Below are 24,135 nucleotides of genomic sequence, written 5' to 3'. Positions count from 1 at the left end.
AAAGACCTGAACAACACTATTAACCAAATCGACCTAACTGACATTGATTGAACATTCCACCCAACAATAACAGAAAACATGTTCTTTTCAAGTATACATGGAAATTCAGCAAGATAAGGGCCATAAAATAAACCTTAACAAATTTTAAATTATTGAAAGCAAACCAAATATATTCTCAGATCATATCAGAACTGAACTAGCAATCAGTGAAAGAAAGATATCTGGAAAATCCTCCAAATATTAAGAAATAAAACATACTTATACATAACCATGGGTCAAAGAGAAAGCCAAATGGAAAATTAGAAAATACTTTAATTGAATGTAAATGAAATTTCATTACAACATAATGAAAGTTGTACGATGCAGCTAAAGCAGTTATTAGGGAGAAATTTTAGCATTACATGATTATATTTGAAATAGAGGGAAAAAATCTCACATCAATGATCTTAAGAAACTAGAAACAATTAGAGCAAATTAAACCCAAGGCAAACAAAATGAAGGAAAGATAATAAAACCAGAGCAGAAATCAATGAAATTTGAATAAGAAAAATAATATAGAAGAAATCAATATCACAAAAGTTTTTTTTTTTAATTCAATAAAATTGGTAAATTGGTCATTCTCTAACCAGAATGATGACAAAGAAAAGAGGGAGATGTTGCAAATTACCAGCATCAAGAGTAAAAGAAGGGACATCACTACTGACCCTACAGACATAAAAAAAATAAGGGAATATTATGAACAACCTAACTTGCATTAATTCAACAAATAAGATGAAATGAACCAATTTCTTTAAGGATACAAACAAACTACTAAAATTCACTCAAAAATAAACAGATAATCTGAATAATCCTATAATTATTAAATAAATCTACTTAGTAATTAAAAACACTCCAGCTGGGGCTTCCCTGGTGGCGCAGTGGTTGAGAGTCCACCTGCCAATGCAGGGGACACGGGTTTGTGCCCCGGTCTGGGAAGATCCCAATGCCGCGGAGTGGCTGGGCCCGTGAGCCATGGCCTCTGAGCCTGCGCGTCCGGAGCCTGTGCTTCGCAACGGGAGAGGCCACAACAGTGAGAGGCCCACGTACCGCAAAAAAAAACAAAACAAAACAAAACAAAACACTCCAGCAAAGTCTACACCAAGCCAAGACGGCTTCAGTAACAAATTCTACTAAAAATAATTGAAGAAAGAAAAAACTACAATTCTCTTCCAGGAAAAAGAAGAGGGAGCACTTCCCAACTCATTTTATGATCTCAGCATTACCTAGACCCTAAAACTTGTCAAAGACATGAAAAGAAATCTATAGACCAGTAATCTTCATGAACATGCAGAAATCCTCAACAAGGTATTAGTGAGCTGATCCAACAATATGTAAAAAGGAGAATAAGGGGCTTCTCTGGTGGCACAGTGGTTGAGAGTCCGCCTGCTGATGCAGGGGACACGGGTTCGTGCCCCGGTTTGGGAAGATCCCACATGCTGCAGAGCGGCTGGGCCCATAAGCCATGGCCGCTGAGCCTGCATCTGGAGCCTGTGCTCTGCAACGGGAGAGGCCACAACAGTGAGAGGCCCGAGTACAGCCAAAAAAAAAAAAAAAAAAAAAGGAGAATAAGTCATGCCCATGTGGGGTTTATCCAGGGAATTTAAAGCTAATTTAATATTTGAACATTAAATACTACAGTTCATCGTATTTATTAAAAAAATAAAGTAGAAGTAGAAAAACCATATGATCACCTCAATAGAAGTTCAGTCTGAGGGAAGCCAGACACCAGGTCACAAGGATGTTCCAACAGTCCTGTGGAGAGGACCACCTGGTGAAGAACTGAGACCTCATCAGTAGCCAGCATCAGATGGCCAGCCATGTGAGCAAAGCACCTTGTAAGTAAATCCTGCAGCCACAGTCAAGCTTTAAGATGACTGCAGTTTTGGCTGATATCTGCCCACAATGAGAGACTCCACGCAAAAAGCACCAAGTCAGGCTTTTCCCAAATTCTTAACTCACAGGAACTATAAAAGATAATAAATTATTTACTATTATTTTGAGCCACTAACTTTGGGGGTGATTTCCTATGCAATGTTGGCTAACCAATACATAGAAATACAAATTAAAACCACAATGAAATGCCACCACACATTGACAATACCAAGTATTTTCAAGGATGTGGATGGAGCAAGTAGAACCCTCATACATCACTGATGAGAGTATAATATGGTACAGCTACCTTGGAAAAATAGTTTTTCAATTTCTAATAATGTTAAACATGCATTTACCATACAATCCAACAATTCCATATGATTTAAGAGAAGTGACAACATATGTCCACAAAATGAATTATACACAAAATGTTCATAACAGCTTTAGTCATGAGAGCCCCAAACTTGATACAATTTAATGGTCCATCAACAGATGAATGGATAAATAAATTGTAATACAGTTGACCCTTCAACAATGCAGAAATTAAGGGCACCTACCCTCCTTACAGTTGAAAATCTGCATATAATTTATATTTGGCCCTCCCAATACAGGGTTCAGTTCCTTCATATCTGTCATTCCACATCAGTGGATTCAAACCACTGCGGACTGTGTAGTATTTACTGTTGAAAAAAATCCACATATAAGTGGACCCTCGCACTTCAAACCCGTGTTGTTCAAGGATCAACTTGTATGTTCATACAATGAGATACTACTGAGCAATAAAAAGAAACAAACTACTAATACACACAACTACACAACAAAATCTTAAAAGCATTGGAATTCTAAGCGAAAGAAGCCAGACACAAAAGAGAATATACTGTATGACTCCATTTATATGAACCTCCAGAACAGACAAAACTGATCTACTGCGATAGAAATAAAATCAGACATTGCCTAGGGCAGGACGTACAGGGGGTTCACTGCAAAAGGTGAACCTTTTAGGGGTTGACAGAAATGTCCTATATACTGTAATAATTAAGACGGTGGTTACACAGATGTATACATTTATTAAACAAATCAAACAGGTGCATTTTATTATATGTGAAGTATACTTCAATAAAATTGAAAATAACCATTATATAATGTTGGTCATAAGTTCAGACACCAGGGCAAAAATAATCCTTCCAGACCAAAAATAATCAAGTGTTCCTCCCTTCCTCCTTCCCTCCCCCTCTCCCTCTGTCACTCTTTTGGTCTCGTTTTCTATATCTATGCATCTCAGTGTCCAGAAGATAATTCCTGCCCTCTATTTTCCTGGGTTACCTCTTCTTATACATTCCTCTCTCAGTTTCTCCACTTATATCTCTGTCATTCTCATTTTTCTCTCTCTCTATATATATAAATATTGTTGTGTTTCTGCCCACCTTTTTCTGTCCGCTCTACATTCTTTTTTCTCTTCTTTGACCTGAATATAAGACCAAAGAGTTTTGAAATTTTTGATTTATTTATTGAATATTTTATTTGTTAATTTTGACTGAGTGCAAGAAATGTTTGTTTTATTTAAAGTATTTTACTTATTTAAAATAAAATTAAGAGTTATTACATGTAACTTACATGGTCCTTGGTTGTTACTTTTCCCTCTGTGAATTAATGACCTCATTTGTAACAAGGCCCCCCTTCCCTGCTTTAGGAAGCTTTTGAAGAATCCATTCTGGCCACCAATGGAAGAAATATAATCAAGAACTGGGGAAAAAACTAACACTTGTTGAATACCAACTGTGTGTCAGGGCTTACTACATGCCTTATCCTATTTAATTATCACAGTAACCCTGGGAGGTGGGTATTATTTTTCTCACTTTACAAATAAGAAAAACTGAAGTTCAAAGAAGAAAATAAGTAGCCTTGGGCTTCAACCCCAAATCTCTGACTTATTATTTTACCCATTATTTAGAATAGGACCTTTTACTTTTGATTTTGCACAAGTCCAGTTCCTTGACAGGAAAATGTATAAATAAATGGTGTTATATTCATATAAAGGAATACAACGCAGCAATTTAAGAAAAAGAAAGAAAGAATGCTGGTACACACAATGACATTGATGAACCCCACAGAAACCATGTTGAGTAAAAAAAGCCAGACACAAAATAGTACATGTGATATGATTCCATCTACATGAAATTCAAAAATAGACAAAACTAATGGATGATAAGGATGGTTACCTTAGTTAGGGGGTGGACAGACTGCAAAAGGACAGGAGCAAGCTTTCTGGGGATGCTAGAAATGTTCTGCATCTTCATCTGGACGGTGATTATATGGGTGTTGTATATGTGAATTATCATCAAGCTGTACACAAGATCAATGCACTCAATCCACTTTATTGTATTTATTGTCCCTTAATTTAAAAACAAATCATTTTCTGACGCTAAAATACAGGTTCCTATGTCCCACTACCAGAGATCCATTTCCAGAGAATTCTGGAATTGAGCAAACTGATTTCAATGAAAGAATCTCACTTTAGGAACCTTGGGGAAGGGCTACACAACCCCTTCTCAGTTCTTCTGAGCTGTTAACTGAAACTTAAGGCCTGCCTCAAAGTCTGGGACCTTGTACAGCTGCTCCTAACGCCAAGGGTTGGCTGAAACCATGGATGGATAAAGCAGAAACTCAGTACCTTTCATGATCTTGTATATTCATTTTTTCTACTGCCCTATATATTTATTTCTGAATAATCCAGACTGAAGCCTTCCACATAGGTTATCTCATACAATGCTCGTAGCGAATCCATGAGGTAGTCAAGACAAGATCTGTATTATCTCCTTTAGGAACAAACACCCAGAGGCTCAAGGAGTTGCACACTATTTCAAATCCAATAAAGGAAAATATCATAAAAGAATCTAGGCCTCCTAGCTCCTAATCTAGTGTTCAGTTCACCGAAGAATATTTATTTTAATTATCTGGGCTGAGAATGTAAAAAGGATCTATAGAGGAGTTCTGCCCATGCCCACCCTCATGAACCTATATTCCAGTGAAAACTGAATAAAACATAAATAAGAGAAAATGAAAAATATAGCCAATGGTTGAGATTTTCCTTCTGATTTCTTTTGGCTAGTTGCCTGATTTCCTTTAAGCATGCTTAGATTTCTATTTTTAATTTCATACTTTTTTTTCATACCTACCCTTTAGCATTTTCCTTACTCCAGGGAATTCTGGCTGCCTACCTCTTCATGCACCTGTTGTTACTTAGCCAGAAAGGGACGATTCAAGGAAAAAAGACTCTTAATTAACCATTTGGTTAGGTGAATCTGCCCCAAGGGAGCTCTCCTCCTGCCCTGTTCTGGGGCCTCCCACTTTCTGGAATGCCTAGGTTATATCACCAAATGAATCTGACAGAATTTCCCTGGGAAAGGACCCAAGCTCAGAACAGTCCAGCTGGAAATTTCATCACAAGATTTACTGAAGAAAATAAAAGTTCTTCTGAGAAATGTGGTTCACCCAAAAAGGCACTGGGGTACCTCCCCCCTTCCACTACCTCACCACCAGGCCAACGCTTACTTTTAACTGCTCCTATCTCACACCTTTACTGTGTGAAAGAGCCCAGGTCATCACTAGGTTAAGAAACACTGGCCACAACCTAGATCGGAGGACAAGGCAATGGTTCTAAGGAAGAAGGCATCTACAGGGCTCCTTGCTAGTTCTATTTGCAGCTCTCCCCACATGACCCCTGGACCTATAACCATCCTCACCAACACCCATCTTCTTCTACTCCCAAGCACAGATGATGTCCATGTGCATCTTTTGGAGGCAATGGCTCATCTCTGGCTCACAAAAAAACCCACCACCTATAAAATCCAGTGTAGATGCTTAACAGCTTATTTTAGGTTGAGGTATTTTCCTAAGTCAGCCTCCCATTCAAGTCCATGGGCTATGTGTCTCCATGGAATTTCAAAGATTTAATTGCTTTTCATGGGCTCATGTCCATTACCATTTAGACCTTTCCATCTCTCCATTTGACAATGAAGAGTGAGGCTAGAAGTGTACAGGAAGGGTACAGCTCCAGCTAATTACAATAAAGGAGTTATCAGAGGCCAGTGGTCCAGCATGTCTGTGGACATGGTGGGACCTGGACTGCACAGATCACTCTCAGGGAAGATCCACCATCTAAAAACCACTGTTCTGTAATGCCTCTATCTTTTTCTTCCTTGGCATTAGTTTTCATACTTTCACAAAGTTAAGGCTTGGTTTATTTCTACAGAAGAACAAAGAATTGGATTGTAAATATGCTACTTGAAGCTCTGGACTGAATCCAAGGTCAAAAGACCTATAAGAGGATAATAGTTGATAGGAATAAAGTAAATACCACACCTCAACGCCCCTTCTCATCTATATTTCTGGGAAAACCAGGCCTTCCATGATTGGACAATAGAAACTACCACCCTGGCCACTCCCTACTTCCACTGGATCTCACCTCTTATCTCTTAGGAATTAGAAGTTAGTTGCATGGAGAATGCACAGTACCACAATTTCTGCCAGGGTTGCCACGTATTGCCACACATGAGGACTGCACAACTCCAGATGGCACCATTCAAATAGGCTAAAATGTATATAGAACCCTTGGAATTGTAGAGTGCACAACCTACACAACCAGATGCTGGGGTGTTGCTGCTTCTAGGAAAAATTATAATTGTTCATATTGATGGAGCAGTTTATGATGTGTCAGACATTGGGTTAAGGATTTACATGCATCATCTAATTTAATATTCATGACGACATCTTGAGATAGGAACTATTACTATACCCATTTTTCAAAAGATGAAACTGGGCCTTAAAGATTTTAAGAAATGTGGTACTTTCCTGGTGGTCCAGTGGTTAAGATTCTGCATTCCCAATGCAGGGGGCCCAGGTCTGATCCCTGGTCAGGGAACTAGATCCCGTGTGCCACAGTGAAGACCCGGCACAGCCAAATAAATATTTTTAAAAATTCACCTCCTCAATTAAAAAATAAACAAAACAACTTTCAAAAAAAAAAGATTTTAAGAAAAATTTCCAAGTCATGGCTATTGCCCAACAGATATTTATTGTATGGCCTTCTGACAAAGATAATGTAAAGCTTTTCCTCTATTTATATGTCTTGGTTGTTTATAACATGAACCTTGAGATGATTCCTGTAGTGGAAAGAGCTCTGATTTGAAGGCAGGATCTGTGGTCCTAGTCAGTACCTACCACATCCTCTAGCAACTCATAACCTCTCAACACATAAATGAAAGTTTCCAGTTCTAAAACTTTCTATCTGAATGTCCTTGAAAAAGTGTTATCAAACTTCTGGATTCCAGTTACTCCATTTATAAAATAAAGCAAATACTTGCTCTTCCTACTGTAGGATTGGTAACAATAATAAATATTAAAGTGATTTATAAATTATAAAGTTCCATACAACTGTAACAGGACATCAAGAATGGCTATTTAAAAAAGCAAAATGTCTTTTATAAATCAGGCTGGGCAAATTTCTATGAAGTGAAGTTGTCAGGCAGTAATGTTAAGAGTAGCAGTAGGCTGCAGCTTTTGCTCACACAACTCTCCTCTTCTCCTACCCGCAGGCCCACCCCTCTTCACTTTCAGCAGACAAACTGCCTTATAAAAGCACTCATTTATATTAACGATAACACTCTCCCTCCTCCAACATCCCACACACAAACCCCTTATGAATCTTATTTCTCTTTTGTAAATTTGTGAAAGGGTCAACTGGATTTAGAAGAATCCCATCTTTCAAACAGCTGTATATATTCTCAGCATTTCAAAGGGTTTTCAGTACCAGTAGGAGTTCACCAAACCTAGAACTGATCTCATCTTCTCAAGACCCGGGTACCTTTTGTCTTGCCCAAGGACTTGATGCCACACACACCTACAAATGCATCTTAGATGCATAGTCCTAGGTGAGTGTGCCTCCGCCTACTGAATATACCAAAACCCCAGAGAAACACTCTGTTTTATCTGGGGACAGAGAAGAATAAACTCAGTAATTTCAAAATATTTTTTCCAAGATACTAACAATCTTCTTGTAAGCACTTCTCACAAACTTCAGAGTTACATATGCAGTTATTTTTTTTTCCTCTTGGAAACATCAATACCCAGAGAATCTCAAGAGTTGTAACCCAAAATATCCTGATTCCTGCCGCTGGTCCCCATCCTGGCTCTCCTGCCTGTTGCAGCTTCTCAACATTTGAAAATACAGAACTGATTAATTATGAATGCTGTGGCTTGTCTGACCCACATCTCACCTTACACTTTTGCTCCCTTGGAATTCCATTCCATAGCCAGAGGAATATCAATTTCAGAAAATAAGGTTTCCCTGATATCCAACCTGAAGTTTCCTTCTGAAAGTCTCATCCTATTACTTCTGTGGGCCACACTAAATAACTCTTCTTCTTCACTGCCACTTTCCCTCCTCAGAGATTTGTAGATTGTTACCATGGCTTTCCCTTCATCACCACTTAGCCCAGCCATATATATTTAATTCTTTTCATCTTTCATCATAAATCAGTCCCTTCCACTCTTAAATCAGCTCTCTGCTCTTCTCTGGACTAGTTCCAACCCTCCCAATTCACCTCCAATAACCGATATCCCTTCTGGGAGCTCCAGTTTCTCCTCTTTATCTTCCTTCTCTCTGTTTGCCCTTTCCAGAAATGAAATGGGAAGGGACTGACAGTTATGTGAGGTCAAGGGTCAAGGGGTGTTGCATTGCATACACCTACTCTAAATTGCTTAGGCCTCTCCGTGGTACATATAAAGTCCCAAATCATATATCCCCTTTCTTGGAGTGGGAGGGAGGGTATTAACAGGGAAACAGGCCCTCTTACCCCACAGGTCATTATCCTCTAGGCCTCTGCATGGAGGATGGCAGAAGCAAGATGTCAAAACATCTACAAAACAGGTTACAAAGTGGAGCTATGGGCAATGTGGTAGCCTCCAGGCAGACAACTTTTTTGTGGTTTGGGCTGTCCCAAGATAGTGCACACCATTTGTACAGTCCCAGAAGCTGTCTCTCTACCTCTTTTCCATGAATGGGTGCTCTGGGGAACTACTTCAGACTTCGAAACGTCGATCCCATTTATGAATTCAAAACAACCCATAAAGAAAAGACATTAGTATGTCATGCATTATAAGGCCTCTTTAGACATTCTTTTGTTCTGTCAGATAGCCCAAACTGCAAATGATATGAAGGTATTGCTTTGTCCTGACTAGGTGCCTTCCATTTTTTACCACATTCCTAGCCATGGTCCTGCTCTGGTTTGGTACCCTGTCTTTAGTCTGAGATAAACGGACTGCCCCAGGCCCCTCAACACAAGGGGTGGAAGAAGACCCATCCTCTCTGCTTCCCTCCCCACAGATAGTCCCATCAGCAAGATTACGCCCCTCTAGACCAGACCACTAGTTACTTGGGCAGAAGCAGGGAGAAATTTACTTAGTTGCGCCTATTTTCCTTTGCTTAATTGAAGATCCTATGTCACAGAACAGGTAAATGTCTTTTCCACAAATCAGAGCCTATATAAAAAGAAGAAACCCATTTCCTCAAACATGATAAACAGTAAAATCAATCCAAGTGTGAGAACCTAAGCTTCAATTTTCATACAAGAAAATGAATGAAACCACAATAGTATATGCTGCCCCAAACATGAAACATGATATGGAAGGGTGTGTCCACTCCCTCCATAGGGAATCTTAAGTGGAGACTGTATCTAAATGAGGTTGGGGAGGCAGTGGTAAAGCGAGAAGCTAGGCCTCTAGTCCTGCATGGCCGGCTGCCTAACTGCAGACAGCATATGTCTCAGAGCAGGAGAGTCCAGCCTGTTCCAAGTGTGGTCACCACAAAGCCTGAAGTGCTTTTCAGTTAAGCTGTCTCTCTGGAGGTCATCGGGACCTCATCCAGTTACACTTAGTGTCTTATTTGATCCCATCAATAAACATTTGATCCCAATCCTGATGAAAAATGCTTGGCCAAAATTTCTAGCCTTTTAATAGCAGAATGCTGGCTCTTTCTAAAACCACCATTGCTAGATGTATCGAATGATGCATAAGGGCTTGGTCCAGCTGCCAAACGGACTGTGTTGCTGATGGAGGACTTGGGATGCTCATTGTGCTTCCCTATTGCCAGTAGCAGAGCAGCTCCTGGAGCACACTAATCTCTACATGAAACTCCCTCACTCGGCAGCTTTAACTCCCTATCTAACGCTTGACTGGAGTATATTCTTCAAAAGCATTAAGCGTGTGACTCTTCACAGGCAACACTGATAACTTCAAGCAACCTGCCTGTTTATAGTAGGTAAGTTCAGGGCTGTAGAAAGGGCCCTTTTTGCCTATCATCAACATCTACACTGCTAGAGCCTATGGTCATTTAACAAGAAATGATGGGAAGGTTCCAGAGATGCTCAGAGACATGAAAGTGGAAGAAAATCTGCATTCCCAGAGAAATAATTTTTATATCCATTACAAAAACATTAAGCACTAAAAGAGAACGTAGCATGTATAAACCACAGAAGCCAAGACAACATTAAAGCACAGCTGTTCTTTACAAAAGTATCTGTAGTGTACGGAGGTTCCTTAAAAAACTAAAAATAGAACTACCATATGACCCAGCAATCCCACTACTGGGCATATACCCTGAGAAAACCATAATTCAAAAAGAGTCATGTACCGCAATGTTCATTGCAGCACTACTTACAGTAACCAGGACATGCAAACAACCTTAGTGTCCACTGACAGATGAATGGTAAAGAAGATATGACACATATATACAATGGAATATTACTCAGCCATAAAAAGAAATGAAATTGAGTTACTTGTAGTGAGGTGGATGGACCTAGAGACTGTCATACAGAGTGTAGTAAGTCAAAAAGAGAAAAATATCGTATGCTAACACACACACACACACACACACATATATATATATATATATATATATATACACACACACACACACACATATATATATATATGGTTCTGAAGAACCCAGGAGCAGGACAGGAATAAAGATGCAGATGTAGAGAATGGACTTGAGGACATGGGGAGGGGGAAGGGTAAGCTGGGACGACGTGAGAGTGTGGCATGGACATATATACACTACCACATGTAAAATAGATAGCTGGTGGGAAGCAGCTGCATAGCACAGGGAGATCAGCTCGGTGCTTTGTGAACACCTAGAGGGGTGGGATAGGGAGGGTGGGTGGGAGACACAAGAGGGAGGAGATATGGGGATACATGTATATGTATAGCTGATTCACTTCGTTATAAAGCAGAAACTAACACACCATTGTAAAGCAGTTATACTCCAATAAAGATGTTTAAAAATATATAAATAAATTAGTTCCAAAAAAATAAAAGTATCTGTAGTGAGACAACAGTATTGGCCTCCTATCTCAGTTCACAGAAAGCACTGTCAAATTCATCAGACCCTGTCTCTTACCATGAGCTAGTGTAAATTCCAAAACTGAACACAAAGGGGTCATTTTAGGTGCCAATGCCACTAATGCTAATGCTGAAATATGCATCCAGACTCTGTTTTCCATGCGGACCACATACCAGTATGCCTTCTCTGCAATGACTGAGAAACCTCAGCTTCTGAATATCCCTGCTGCATTAGACTATTGGGTATATGTGGGAGCATGTGTGTGTGTTGGGACAAGCATGGGAGATACTTGTAGCTCTACAATGGGCTTTTTTTCAATGCTTTCCATCCAATGAATAAAAGACATTAGTAACCAGTGGAGCATAAGAATTTCATTTATTTCTGACAACAAGAATGACAGAAAAGATGCTGGGTTTTGCCCAATGAAATTAGTGTAGGCTTTTAAAAGTCATGCTTTCTTTTCTGTGCTTTCTCATTCACTTACATTGTGTATTTTATTGACAAGCCTTTCCCCAATGGTCTTACAAGAGAAACATCCATTCAAAGCCACCTGGTTTTCCCAGTCAATGGATATTATGGGAAGAGTTAGAAGTAAGTGTCTGAATAAACACCCCCAACTCAGTGAATATGGGAAGAAAATGAGAGTAAATGAAACAGAAACCCCATTTCAGGAGTCTCCAGCAGAGAGATCTGCAGTGAAACAGGCCTGCCAGAGACTGTCATCCAGATCTGTTGCTGCAGATATTCAAGCTAAGAATTGGAGAGAAGGAACTGGGGACAGGGAAAGAAAGGGAAATCAACTATTGTCTCTTCCTGGCTTCAGAGTGACTCCCCAAAGGAAACAATCTTGGCAACTTTGCTCCCTCTCTCCACAGCTCCGTCCTGTCCCCTGTCCCTTAGTTCCTCTAGGGCTCTCCCAACACATCTGAGAGGAAGAACAAGAGTCTATGAGTGGCTAGCAGCCTGGGGTTAGGTGGAGAGCAGAATGAATTAATGAAAAAGAGGCAATTTCTAGGTAAGCCAGCATTTGGATGGGATAGCTGGGTGGGATTCAGTAATATGAAAAGGAGTTCTATATTCCATGAGAAAGTGTATCACATTTCCAAAATCTGTGGAGGCCAGGAAGAGAAACAAAGCGAAAAGAAGAAGGGCAACAGTTCTGAGATCTAGAACCAAGCTCTCAGAACACAGACTAGAGGGATTTCAACTGTCCCAGGAGCCCCAGAAGAAGGGCATCCAATCTTGGCTGAGACCCTGTGTGAAGTCAGTAGAAAGAGTTATTCTTCCAAGAACAGGAAACTTTTTTCCCAACTTGGTTGCTGGGGAGGAAAGGAGAGTCCCCTTGGGGAGTGACTGCGTTCAGGAAGAAAATAAGAAAATACAGTCTAACTGGGGAAGGAGGTTTGTGGAAGGAGGAAAGAAAGCTAAGAACCGCAGGCTGAGGTTTTGGAAACGAGGGTTAGTTGATAGTGGTTGCAAATTGATGCCTCTAAGAAACCAAATCCCGAAACGCTCGGGCGGGAGCTGCTCACCGGTCCCGGTCGCGAAGATCTGGAAGAGAAGGCGGGGCTGGGAGGCGCGGATCGCAGCGGACAGCCTTCCCTCTCTGCCCACTTCCGACGCCTTCTTCTCGGGCATCAGGCGGATCCTCAGCCGTCCTTCGCCGTGGCGAATCCACCAGCTGAACAGCTCAGTGAGGTTGAACTGGAGCAGCCCCGCAGTCGCCTCCCCTGGGGGCCCTACACAGCCCTCAAGGATCGCCTCCTCTCCCAGCTCCAGCACCAGCTGCTTGGCGCGCCGGAGCTTGCGAGCCGAGCCTTCCTTCAGCACCCTGGACAGCGTCCATGCCCGGGCCGGGGCGGGAGAACTGGCGCCGGGTGGTGGCCCCACCAGCCTAAGCAGTGGGGCGCAGTCAAGAGCCAGCGAGCCGCGCGCCTCCAGCCGGCCGGCCCTCGGCTCCGAAGGGGACAGCGGCGGCAGCAGCAGGTCCCGAGCATAGACGCGAAAGAGAGAGGGTACCACAAAGTCCACCGCCAGGCTCTTCCTCTGCAGGCGCGAGTAGCTGAGCGGCTCCCGGGGCTGCAGCGCCGACCCCATGGCTGGTGAGCCCACGCGCTGGCCGGTCTCGGTCCCGGTCCCGGAGCCTGAGGCTGCCGGTGAAAGCAGCAACAGCAGCCACATAAGCCCTATGGCTCCCATCCCGCCAAAGGAGGGTTGTTTATACTAGTCTCCCGAGTCTCCGGGATCCAGCCTCGCCCTCCGTTCCCCCCACCCCCCCAAATGGGAAAGGGCTCCGAACAGTCGTTGGTCCTGAAGGGCTCCTTCCACCTGATCTCAGGGGGATTGTGCGTGCACTCGATTCCCTTTCCTCCAACTGCAAGGAGGCGAGCAGGAATCTCAACAAAACGCTGCTGGAGGCTCAGGGGCGTGTCAAGAGACCCTGAAGCGCGAAGGTTTCGGCAGCTGGGACCCTGTGCCTCTCGCGCGCCGCGCGGAAAGCCGCGCCCCCGTCCGTAGCTCCCCGCGCTCTGGAACGAGAGAGACTACTATGGTTGAAGGGAGATGGCAATTGGGTACCGTCCTCTCCTGCCCCCCGCGGCCTGAGCTGTGGTGTGTCCGCTCTCGAGCGGCCTCCAATCCTCTGCAACTTTCCTGCTGGGAACGGTGGCTTAGAGCTGTTGTCTGCTGTCCTGGCCGCCTCCTGAGCTGTTTTCGGCTCCTCTGAGCTTCTTTTCCTCGTCTGGGGGGGGAAAGGGGGGGGTGACCGAGGGCACCGGCTTCCTTCTCTCGCACCCTCCTTCGACCCTCCGCAGCGGGAGGTCTTCGGACTGCACTTCTCGCTGAACTTCTGGACCTGAATCGAGCCCCCGCCGCTCAAGTTTTCAGCGTCCTTGCTCTCCTCCGGCGTCTCAAGAGTTCCCAGGCACCAGAGCGGCCCTGGCGGCAGCAGCGGAGTGAAAGCATTCAGGGCCCGAGAGCCCGAAATCTTGCTGCCCCCTCCTCACTCATCAGCAGCTCCCGCGTCTTTTGTGGCTGGCCAGAGCGCGGCCGGAAGTCGCCTCTGTGCTCCGCGACCCTCCGGACCGCTGCAGCGGGGGTGCCAGCTGCTACCACCGCTGCCACCCCCGGAGCCGCTCTATCGCAGCTGCCTGGGCGTCCGCCACTTACAGCTGGAGGAGCAGAGAGCGCGAGCCCGGAGCTGGCCGGGCCGAGGCGGGGGCGGGGCTCGAATGCCAACTCCTCTCCGCAGCTGGGCCCACTCAGCCCCGCCCCGCCCCGCTCGCACCCGCCAGCCAATGGCGCGGCGAGATCGGCTTCCTATGCAAATCTGCAGAGGCCTCGGCTTTCATTGAGAAAAGCACAGAGCCCGCCCCGCCCTCCATCCATCCCTCCTCCCTCTCTCCCTCCTTCCCCTCCTCCAGATTCCCTGCCCTATTTCGCTGCTGTGTGAACAGAGGCGTGTTTTGGATGAATGGTAGGACTGGAAGAGGCCTTTGTAATCAAGCATTCTCTCTAATTTTGCATTTAAGAGAGTAAACGGGTCCGACTTCGGAAAAGCAGTTCTGGAATAAAACTGGAGGCCAGGGGAAGGGAGGGGGGAGGGGCAGCGCGACACTGCCAACTCGGAGCTTGGATCAGAGCCCTGAGACATAATCTTCTCTGACCCTTCCATTATTTGAACGCATTCCTGGGAACCTAACGATCCCACCATCCACACAAGAAAAAATGGCGGGGGGGAGGGGAGGTACTGGGGGAGGGTGGGAAGCGGCTGGCAATCTCACAGAGTTGCGATTCAGCTACAACAAATATTTCAGATCTCAGTCACCCCGCGTTTTCTCAGAATGGTGCTTAAATATGTGTCACCTCCTTTACTCTCTGCAAGGTAAATATTTTAAACTCTAGTTTTAGAGGTAAGGAAACTGAGTCGCAGAGATCTTAACTGATTTTCCTAGGGTCACATAGTCCTACTCGCCTCCCAAGCTCTTACTCAGGTGCTCTTAACCACTGCTCTCCCATACCCTTCCATGGGTAACAGGCTAAGAACATCTAGGAATGACTTAGCTAGAAGGAATAATGATCTGGCATTCCTGTTCACAGCCTTGGGAGTGAGAGTTCAGAACTGCAAGCCATTTTTATTCACCTGTGAAGTCAGGGCTCTATCTCCAGTCTCTCCCTTCATCTCTCCTGAGTTTCTATCACAGAACCTGGATAATGGCTGTGTTTATAACAAGTGGTTCACTAGAATCGTAGACAAAACTACAATCCTTGGTGCACAGAGTGGAGTTGAATCTCCCTCACTGAGCAACAAAGCAAGACCTGATCCAGAGAAGAAATGATGCTCCTACCTTGGTGGCGGAAGGGAAGGAGGGAGAAAAAGAAAGAGGAAGGAAAAGGTATGGAGGTTAATAATTTCCTAGTATGTGAGCAAATATGTTTGGATTTTCATCATATTTCACTGGCATGCACACTAGTGAAAGAATAATTTTCTATTTGAAATATTAAAAAGACTAAAACGCAGGTCCTTTCACTCCCCACTCCAGTCCTTTTTTCTCTATATAATTCTTGTCAAACTGATTCCAGAAATTTGTCACTAACTATGAATCAGCTACAATCAATGGCCAGTAGGGGGCTGCAGAGACTTTCAACTTAAGACACCCGCCAGGGTTTAACATTTTCCCAGATAATCACCAGGACCACTGCCTTCGCACCTAGTGAACACAAGGGTCTCAATTCTCATGCTTTTATAAATTTTCTCAAATTTCCCTATAGAGAGAAGTGCCTCTCTATATAGATTAAATCACACTGAATCTCAAAAATGTTCTCTTTTTGTTAGATAATTTAGAAAAAGTACGAAATGAATATTGCTAGAGGCTACTGGTTACTATACATATGCATCTGTAAGAGAGAGAGAGAGAGAGAGAGAGAGAGAGAGAGAGAGAGAGTGTGTGTGTGTGTGTGTGTGTGTGTGTGTGTGTGTGTGTGTGTGTATCACATCACATAGTGGCCTTTTGGGGAAAGATATATATTACTGTTTCCATTATAGAGACAAAACACCTAAGGCTCAGAGACGCAAAATAATTTGCCCAAGGTCAAACAGCAAGTAAATAAGAGCTGGAATTCAAACCAGTGATTCTTTTCCTCCAAAATTTACACATCTCACTGAGACAAATTTGGCCTCTTCCTCATGCCTACAGCTATAATTTTGACACTTCTATCCTATATCATTGCTATCTAAGCATGGGAGATGGAAAAGAGCAGTTAAGAGCAAATGGAGAAGATAGAGACAGAAAGATTAAAAGTGTGAGCAGAAGTGATAACTAACATGTCTTGTGCACATATTATGGACCAGCACATTTCAAAATAATTTTCATGTATTATCTGATTTAAGAGTCACACTAACACTGTGAGGGGAAGTAACAGTATCTCTATTTTACAGATCACAAATGGAAGCTCAGAGAGGGTAACTTCCCAACAACAGACTACACAGGTAACAGGATTTATTACAGAATTGGAACCTGGATACCTGACTAAGAAGTCCATGTTCTCAAATCCTGGTGACCTCACAAGACAGAAAGTGGAGTGTGGGAGAACAGACTGAAATGGGTAGAGGTGAACAAGGAAGAAACTGAAAGCCCAACTCAAAAAAGAGAGATATAGGGAGTGGGAGTAGCAGGGAGAGCAGACAGGAGATACTGGAAGCCATGAAGACACAGTTAATGAGGTGGGCTGCTCTGGGTCACCTTGTTGATAACTTGGGAAAGGAAAGGGCCAAGAAGGACACTGAAAGCACAAGACCCTCCTCAGGAAATTCCCAGTTTCTGGTAATAGTCAAGTGGACAACTCAGATAAGGAGGTGTTTGAATTCTCTATAAGAAGAGCAGTAATAAAAACAGCATTTCAAATCCAGGCAGTGTGATTTAAGGCAAAACACACATCAGAACTGTAAAATCTGACTGAGACCTACAGGGTTAAGTCAGGCATTCAGTTGGTCAAAAAGAAGGAGGAGGAGGACAAAGGAGAAAGGGAGAGAGAGGAAAAGAGGAGGAGAAGCAAGAGAAGGAAAAGAAGGTAGGAGAAAAATCAATAAGATGAGCTGAAGCTAGACATTAGAAGATACTTATTGCTAAGACATTTGGAAACTCATAATCAGAGTAGCTTACCCTGGAACAAGAGCAGGAAATGTGACCTAGAAGAAACATTCAAATGAACTGTGGATTTGTGTTCAGGAAACAAGATTTTAATCACAACCTTCCTTCTCAGAGGCTCTATGGATCTTGGGAAAATCCTTGATTTCTCTTGGCTCATACATCAAATTAGAAGAAGAACCAGGTATAGTTTTAAGACACTGTCCACGCTGAATTCTGTATGAGATTCTACAAGTGGCCAAAAGGTCTTATTCAAGACAAAGGACCACAGCTGACAGGTACTAGAAGGAGACTATGAACTTCCAAGGGAACCAGAAAAAGAGTTTGAACCTAATGCTAAAAACAGGAAAAATAAAACAAAGATTTCTTTTTAAAAATGTGTCTGTCCGGGCTTCCCTGGTGGCGCAGTGGTTGAGAGTCCGCCTGCCGATGCAGGGGACACGGGTTCGTGCCCCGGTCTGGGAAGATCCCACATGCCGCGGAGCGGCTAGGCCCGTGAGCCATGGCCACTGAGCCAGCGCGTCCGGAGCCTGTGCTCCGCAACGGGAGAGGCCACGACAGTGAGAGGCCTGCGTACCGGAAAAAAAAAAAAAAAAATGTGTCTGTACTAGTAGACAGACTTGAGCTCTGAATCTATAGCCTGCAATTGCTGGCCAGTCATACGTAAGATACCTTCTAATAATCATCATGCTAAGAGGAAAGTAGCTAGAGTTGTTAATTCAACCATTATTTATTAAGCACCTACTATTTGCTTGGCTTTACATGAGGTGCCAAGGAGAGATACTGTGATGAATCTGAAAACAGACAAGGTTCCTACTAGCATGAGGTCTTGATAAAATTAAATGAGAAAATCCGGAATACAAAATTGAATTCATGTCTATGCTATAACTAAGCAAAAATTACAAATACAAAAACAAAAAACTGGAGGAAAACACTGATAAATAGGCTTATTGGGGGTGGCAAATTATGGGTGATTTTTTTTTCCTTTTACAAATACTTTTAATAGTTTTGTATAATAAATAATAATAGAATTTGATTTCCATGAAGAAAGTATATCAGTCAGGATAGCTAGGTTATGCTGTAATAACAACAAAAAAACAAATCTCGTTAACGATGAAATATATTCTCATAACCCATATCCATTTCAGGTCAGCAGAGAGCTCTGATCATCATAATCATTTAGGGATCCAGGCTATGGAGCAGCTAACCTCTACTGTGAACTTAGAGGGTCTTGCACCAAAAAACTAAAAGTTCCAACCTGGAAATGACCCATCCTTTCTTACTCATAACTCTGGCTGGAAATATCCATATGATGACGTATCCTATTATGAGAGAGCCAACAAGGTGGAGAAATATCCAACAAACAGACCCATTGATTCCCAAGGAAAAGGAAAACCTGAAAGTGTTGACTTAGATGACTTAGACCAGGCAGGATCTAGAAGACTGGTGTTACCCAGAGAAAAAACGATCTTAACTCTCCTGGGATCCACAGCCAACAGGAGAGCACAGCCTCTCAGTGTTTGCATATGTCATTGTGGAAAAACAGAAAAGCTTGGTCTGCTCTCATCCCTCACAAGGCATGATATGAGAGGCCACAGAGACACAGAAAAAACCCTTCTCAAACACCAAAGAGTGACAGCTTTCTCCCGGAAACTATAAAAAATCTCACATTTACTGAAGAGAGAAGAAACAACAAGAGAGAGCAAAGCAAACAGTTCACCACTATGTACTTCACAGCAATCCCCATGTTTGCTGAAGCACAGTACATTAGGGAAGAAGGCCATGAGCTATTACTACAACTAGCACGTGTTGGTTTTATCACCTGCTGCTATCCTAATATTTTCTTGTCTTTTTAAATATCCTTTTTGGTCAGGGAAGATAAAAGTAAAACTTTTTGGGTAATTTGATTATCAATGTAGTCCTTTTGAAAAATCTTTTAAGGGCTCCAAACCAACACAGTATCCATTCCATTTAGTTCTTTCTGACTTTCAGCCAACACAGGTTAGTGCCCTGGCCTGTGACTTTTAGTGGCATCAAGGAGAAGGCTTTGGTATCTTAGAGCCTAATCATGTCTGTGTGATAGATCATATACATCGTAGACAGGTCAATCTCTGAGCAATAGATTACATCTAGTTTACCTGCTCCAGTTGTCCTAATGATCAAAATAACAGGCAATTCCCACTGGCCAGTCCTATCTGATCCATCATTTTACATCTGCATTGTCCTGCCTGGTCTTCTGTCCCGGACTTTCTTTCTTATTCAGACCCAGGGGTGACTGAACCCCTTTGACTGAACCCTACCCAGATGCAGAGACGAATCTCGGTTCTACTTAGGAGGAATTAAGATCAGATGGCTTAGCATCAATTGCCTTTCAAGCTAATCACTGAATCCTATTTCGAATAACTGCTATTTTTGTCTTGTTCCTGTGATCAAGCCACACCTTATCCCTAATTTCTTTTTTTCTTTTCTTTTTTTTTTTTTTGCAGTACGCGGGCCTCTCACTGGTGTGGCCTCTCCCATTGCAGAGCACAGGCTCCGGACACGCAGGCTCAGTGGCCATGGCTCACGGACCCAGCCGCTCCGCGGCATGTGGGATCTTCCCAGACTGGGGCAACGAACCCGCATCTCCTGCATCAGAAGGCGGGCTCCCAACCACTGCGCCACCGGGGAAGCCCTCCCTAATTTCTTAATGGGCTGAGCTTAGCCTTGTTCTTACAGGGCCCTCCCCCTAGTCAATACCCTTCCTCTGAAATCTGCTCTCCACTGACTGGTTTCTATGAGCCAATCTCTTGTTGGCCCAGGCGTATGCATACTAGTTCCCAGTCTTCTCTCTCATGGATGCCCATCTTCCCCCCCTTCCCCCTTCTTCTGATTGGGCCCACAACCAAGAGTAAGCATTGCTTATTATCATGGGACACAGGCCATGGCCATGGTTGATTAGACCAGAAGTGAACACCTGACTCTAGAGAGGCCCATCCCCAGGCTAGGTTGAGCCAATCAGCTTCCCTCTCCAACTAGGAAGCAGAGACTGTGTGGAATTGACATGTGAGTCATGAATAGTGGGGCACCATAATGCCCCCTTTCCTAAAAACTGATGGTTTCCATCAGGCCTTGCAATAAACACCTCAGTTTTTTTTTTTTTTTTTTTTTTTTGCGGTACGCCGCCCTCTCACTGTGTGGCCTCTCCCGTCGCGGAGCACAGGCTCTGGACACACAGGCTCAGCGGCCATGGCTCACAGGCCTAGCCGCTCCGCGGCATGTGGGATCTTCCCAGACCGGGGCACGAAGCCGTGTCCCCTGCATCGGCAGGCGGACTCTCAACCACTGAGCCACCAGGGAAGCCCTAAACACCTCACTTTTTGAGAAAATTTGGGATGGACTTTGCTCCTGGCAAATCAAACTAAGACAAGGTGGGACACTTGCCCTTTCCCTCTCACTAGTCCTTCCTGGCACTAACTCCTTACAAAGATCCTACCTAGACACTGCTCTCCAAGCATAGGGGTATCTGACCCTAACACTACTCACCCTGCTATCCAGAACTGACCTGGATTATCCCATTAAGACTGAGCCCCAAAGTCCTCTGATTTCTCTTCTTTGCTGTGAACTGAGTACCCAGGTGGATTCAGCCAGTACTGGGAAACCTAGATGCAAAAAGACCATATTTTCAAATCCACAAATCTGGACATGTGGTCTGATGCGACCTCTGTGTATAGCAGGTTTTCCACATATGAGGCAATTTGGATGCTGCATTTTTCACACGTAGCAGGTATTTCAAGGATTTATATAAAATAAAGTTACATCATGCTGATCCAAAGTATCCAGGATGCAAGGCTGTAATACCAGTGACTAATACTTGGGCCCCGAGCACATGACAGCAGTCCTGTAAACAGGGAGAGCTATCTAGTTTCAGGAGGAAAGGGCCTCCTTCATACTTCCTTCCCCTTTCCAAGTTCTAAATTCTGCCAGATGGTTCCTGGTGGCTTAGCAGCCTCAGTATGGCCATGCTAGTCAGTCCCCACTCTGCAGTAACAACCCTCAAACTTCCCACCAGTCTAGGATGCTTGGCCGTGGAACACTAGCCATGCTAGCCAAGCTAGCCAAGCTCTGAAGCCTTGCCTATTACTTTGAACAGCAGGTGTCCACTAGTGGTAACCAGCCTCAAAGATGGCCCCATCTCCTTATGTTTGCACCCTTGTGCATTGCCCTCAGACACTGAATAGGGCTCACCAGTGTCACCAACAGAATATGTGGAAATGATAGTGTGCAACTTCTGGGTCTGGCCATAAAAGACACTGTGGCTTTCTTGGACCACTTGCTCCAGGGGAAGCCAGCTGCTATGTCATATGGATACTCAAGAAGCCCTATGGAGAGGTCTGTGTGGCAAGGAACAAAGGGCTCCTGCCAATAGTCAACCTAATTTGCCAGACATGTGAATAAGTTGCCTTAGAAGCAGATCTTCCAGCCTGGGTCAAGCCTTCAGATGCCTACAGCCTCAGCTGACATCTTGACTGTAACCTCATAAGAGACCTTGAGCCAGAGCACTTATTGAGGTCAAACTCTTGACTCACATAACCTGTGAGTTGATAATGTTTACTCTTATTTTAGGTTGGATTAATTTGTTATGAAGTAATGTATAACAAGTATACCACTCCTTCCATTTCACTAGGTTCCTCTCTCCCCCCTTCTACCTGCTTCCCCAGCCAAGCCACGCCATTGCTGACCAATCCATCACAGCTGGTGCTGCCTGTCCCCAAACATCCACCAAGATGGATCATCAACCAAGGTAAGGCTCGTCTAGCAACCAGAGGCGGGATACCCCTCAAAAACACTTCACTGCTCCATCAGCACCTATAACAGAAGCTACGCATCCCCTCAGAGCCCTGGGAATTAATACTTTCCATTTTTTCCCTTTCTCTTATAGCATTTTATTTCTGATTATAAAAGTGATACATATTAATTATAGGAAATTTGAAAAATTCAAAAATATATTAAAAGGAAGTTTAAATAACCCATAGTCTCACCACCTAAAAATAATGACTCAAAATTTGTTATATTTCCTTCCAGTATTATTTTAAATTACTACAATTTGGTTCATGCAAAGTCATATCCTACACAATTTTTTAACTTAACATTATATTGTGAGCATTTTCCCACATCACAGAACATTCCAGGGATTTATGATTTTTAATGACTGCAGAGAATTACAATGTATAGATGTACCATAATTTGTTTAACCAGTCTTTATTTTTGGACATGGTGCTATAAATAATCCTGTGACAAATATTCCTGTACATCGATCTTAATCCATGACTCTGATTAATTCTATAGTTCATAAATCTGTTTTCATTTCAGTTCATTTCTTTAGATCCTTAAGTTTCTTTATAAAAAATGTAACCACTAACACATGCATAGAATTGAAAAGTTATGCAGTGAAAGTACATCTTTCTCCTACCAGGGTTCCCTGGTCTTCCCAGTGTCCTTTTCCAGAGGCAACAATTTTACCTTTTCTGGGGTATTCATGCAGAACTCCTCTGTGCATATACAATCACATATGTGTAGATCAGTGGTTCTCAAAGTGTGGTCCAACACCCTGGGGTTCAAGACTCTTTCAGGGAGTCCATAAGGTCAAAAGTATTCTCATAATTCCAAGGCATTATTTACCTGCTTCACTTTTTTTTAAATTTATTTTATGAAGTATAGCTGATTTACAATGTTGTATTAATTTCTATTGTACAGCCAAGTGATTTGGTTATACACATATACATTCTTTTTCATATTCTTTTCCATTATGGTTTATCACAGGATATTGAATATAGTTCCCTGGGCTATACAGTAAGACCTTGTTGTTTATCCATTCTGTATATAATAGTTTGCATCTGCTAATCCTAAACTCCCAAGTAATTCCTCCCCCACCCAGCCTCCCCCTCGGCAACCACAAGTCTGCAGATGTAGAAAACAAACTTATGGTTACCAGGGGGTAAGCGGTGGGGAGGGATAAATTGGGAGATTGGAATTGACATATACACACTACTATATATAAAATAGATAACTAACAAGGACCTACTATATAGCACAGGGAACTCTACTCAATACTCTGTAATGGCCTATATGGGAAAAGAATCTAAAAAGGAGTGGATATATGTACATGTATATGTAACTGATTCACTTTGCTGTACACCTGAAACTAACACAACATTGTAAATCAACTATACTACAATAAATTTTTTTTAAATAAAGAAGATGTATATATACACAACGGCATACTAGTTAGCCATAAAAAAGCATGCAGTAATGCCATTTGCAGCAACATGGATGGACCTAGAGATTATCATACTAAGTGAAGTCAGTCAGAAAGAAAAAGATAAACAGCACATAATAAAACTTAAATGTGGGATCTAAAATATGACACAAATGAACTTATCTACAAAACAGAGACTCAAATGCTTCACTTTTATTTTCTCACAAGTGTACAGTGCAGTTTTCCAGAAGCTTCATGATATGTGATCATGTCATCACTTTGGCAGCTAATGGAGTGTGTGCTTGTGTATTCTTGGGTTTTCTAGAATTTTCTAAGACAACTGAGGACCCTTGAGTGGGGTCCTCAATAATTTTTAAGATTGTAAAGGCCTCTGGAGACCAAAATGTTTGAGATCTGTTGATATAGATCCTAACACAGAC

At 42.9% G+C, this 24,135-nt stretch overlaps 1 protein-coding gene across 1 annotated transcript in view; it reads right to left on the bottom strand.

Moving 5' to 3' along the window:
- Positions 1–14,440, bottom strand: part of LOC137205550 (ALK tyrosine kinase receptor-like) — a 541,956-nt gene extending 527,516 nt beyond the window's left edge. The window contains exon 1 of the mRNA XM_067703862.1: positions 12,844–14,440. Coding sequence (XP_067559963.1) covers positions 12,844–13,510 — 667 coding nt within the window. The 5' untranslated portion in view covers positions 13,511–14,440. The remainder of the gene's footprint in view (positions 1–12,843) is intronic.
- Positions 14,441–24,135: the final 9,695 nt, after the last annotated feature.

This window comes from Pseudorca crassidens, chromosome 14 (assembly GCF_039906515.1).
Source record: "Pseudorca crassidens isolate mPseCra1 chromosome 14, mPseCra1.hap1, whole genome shotgun sequence".
Taxonomy (NCBI): Eukaryota; Metazoa; Chordata; class Mammalia; order Artiodactyla; family Delphinidae; genus Pseudorca; species Pseudorca crassidens.
The sequence above is the reverse complement of the archived record's forward strand: the minus strand, read 5'-3'. Positions and strand labels throughout refer to the sequence as shown.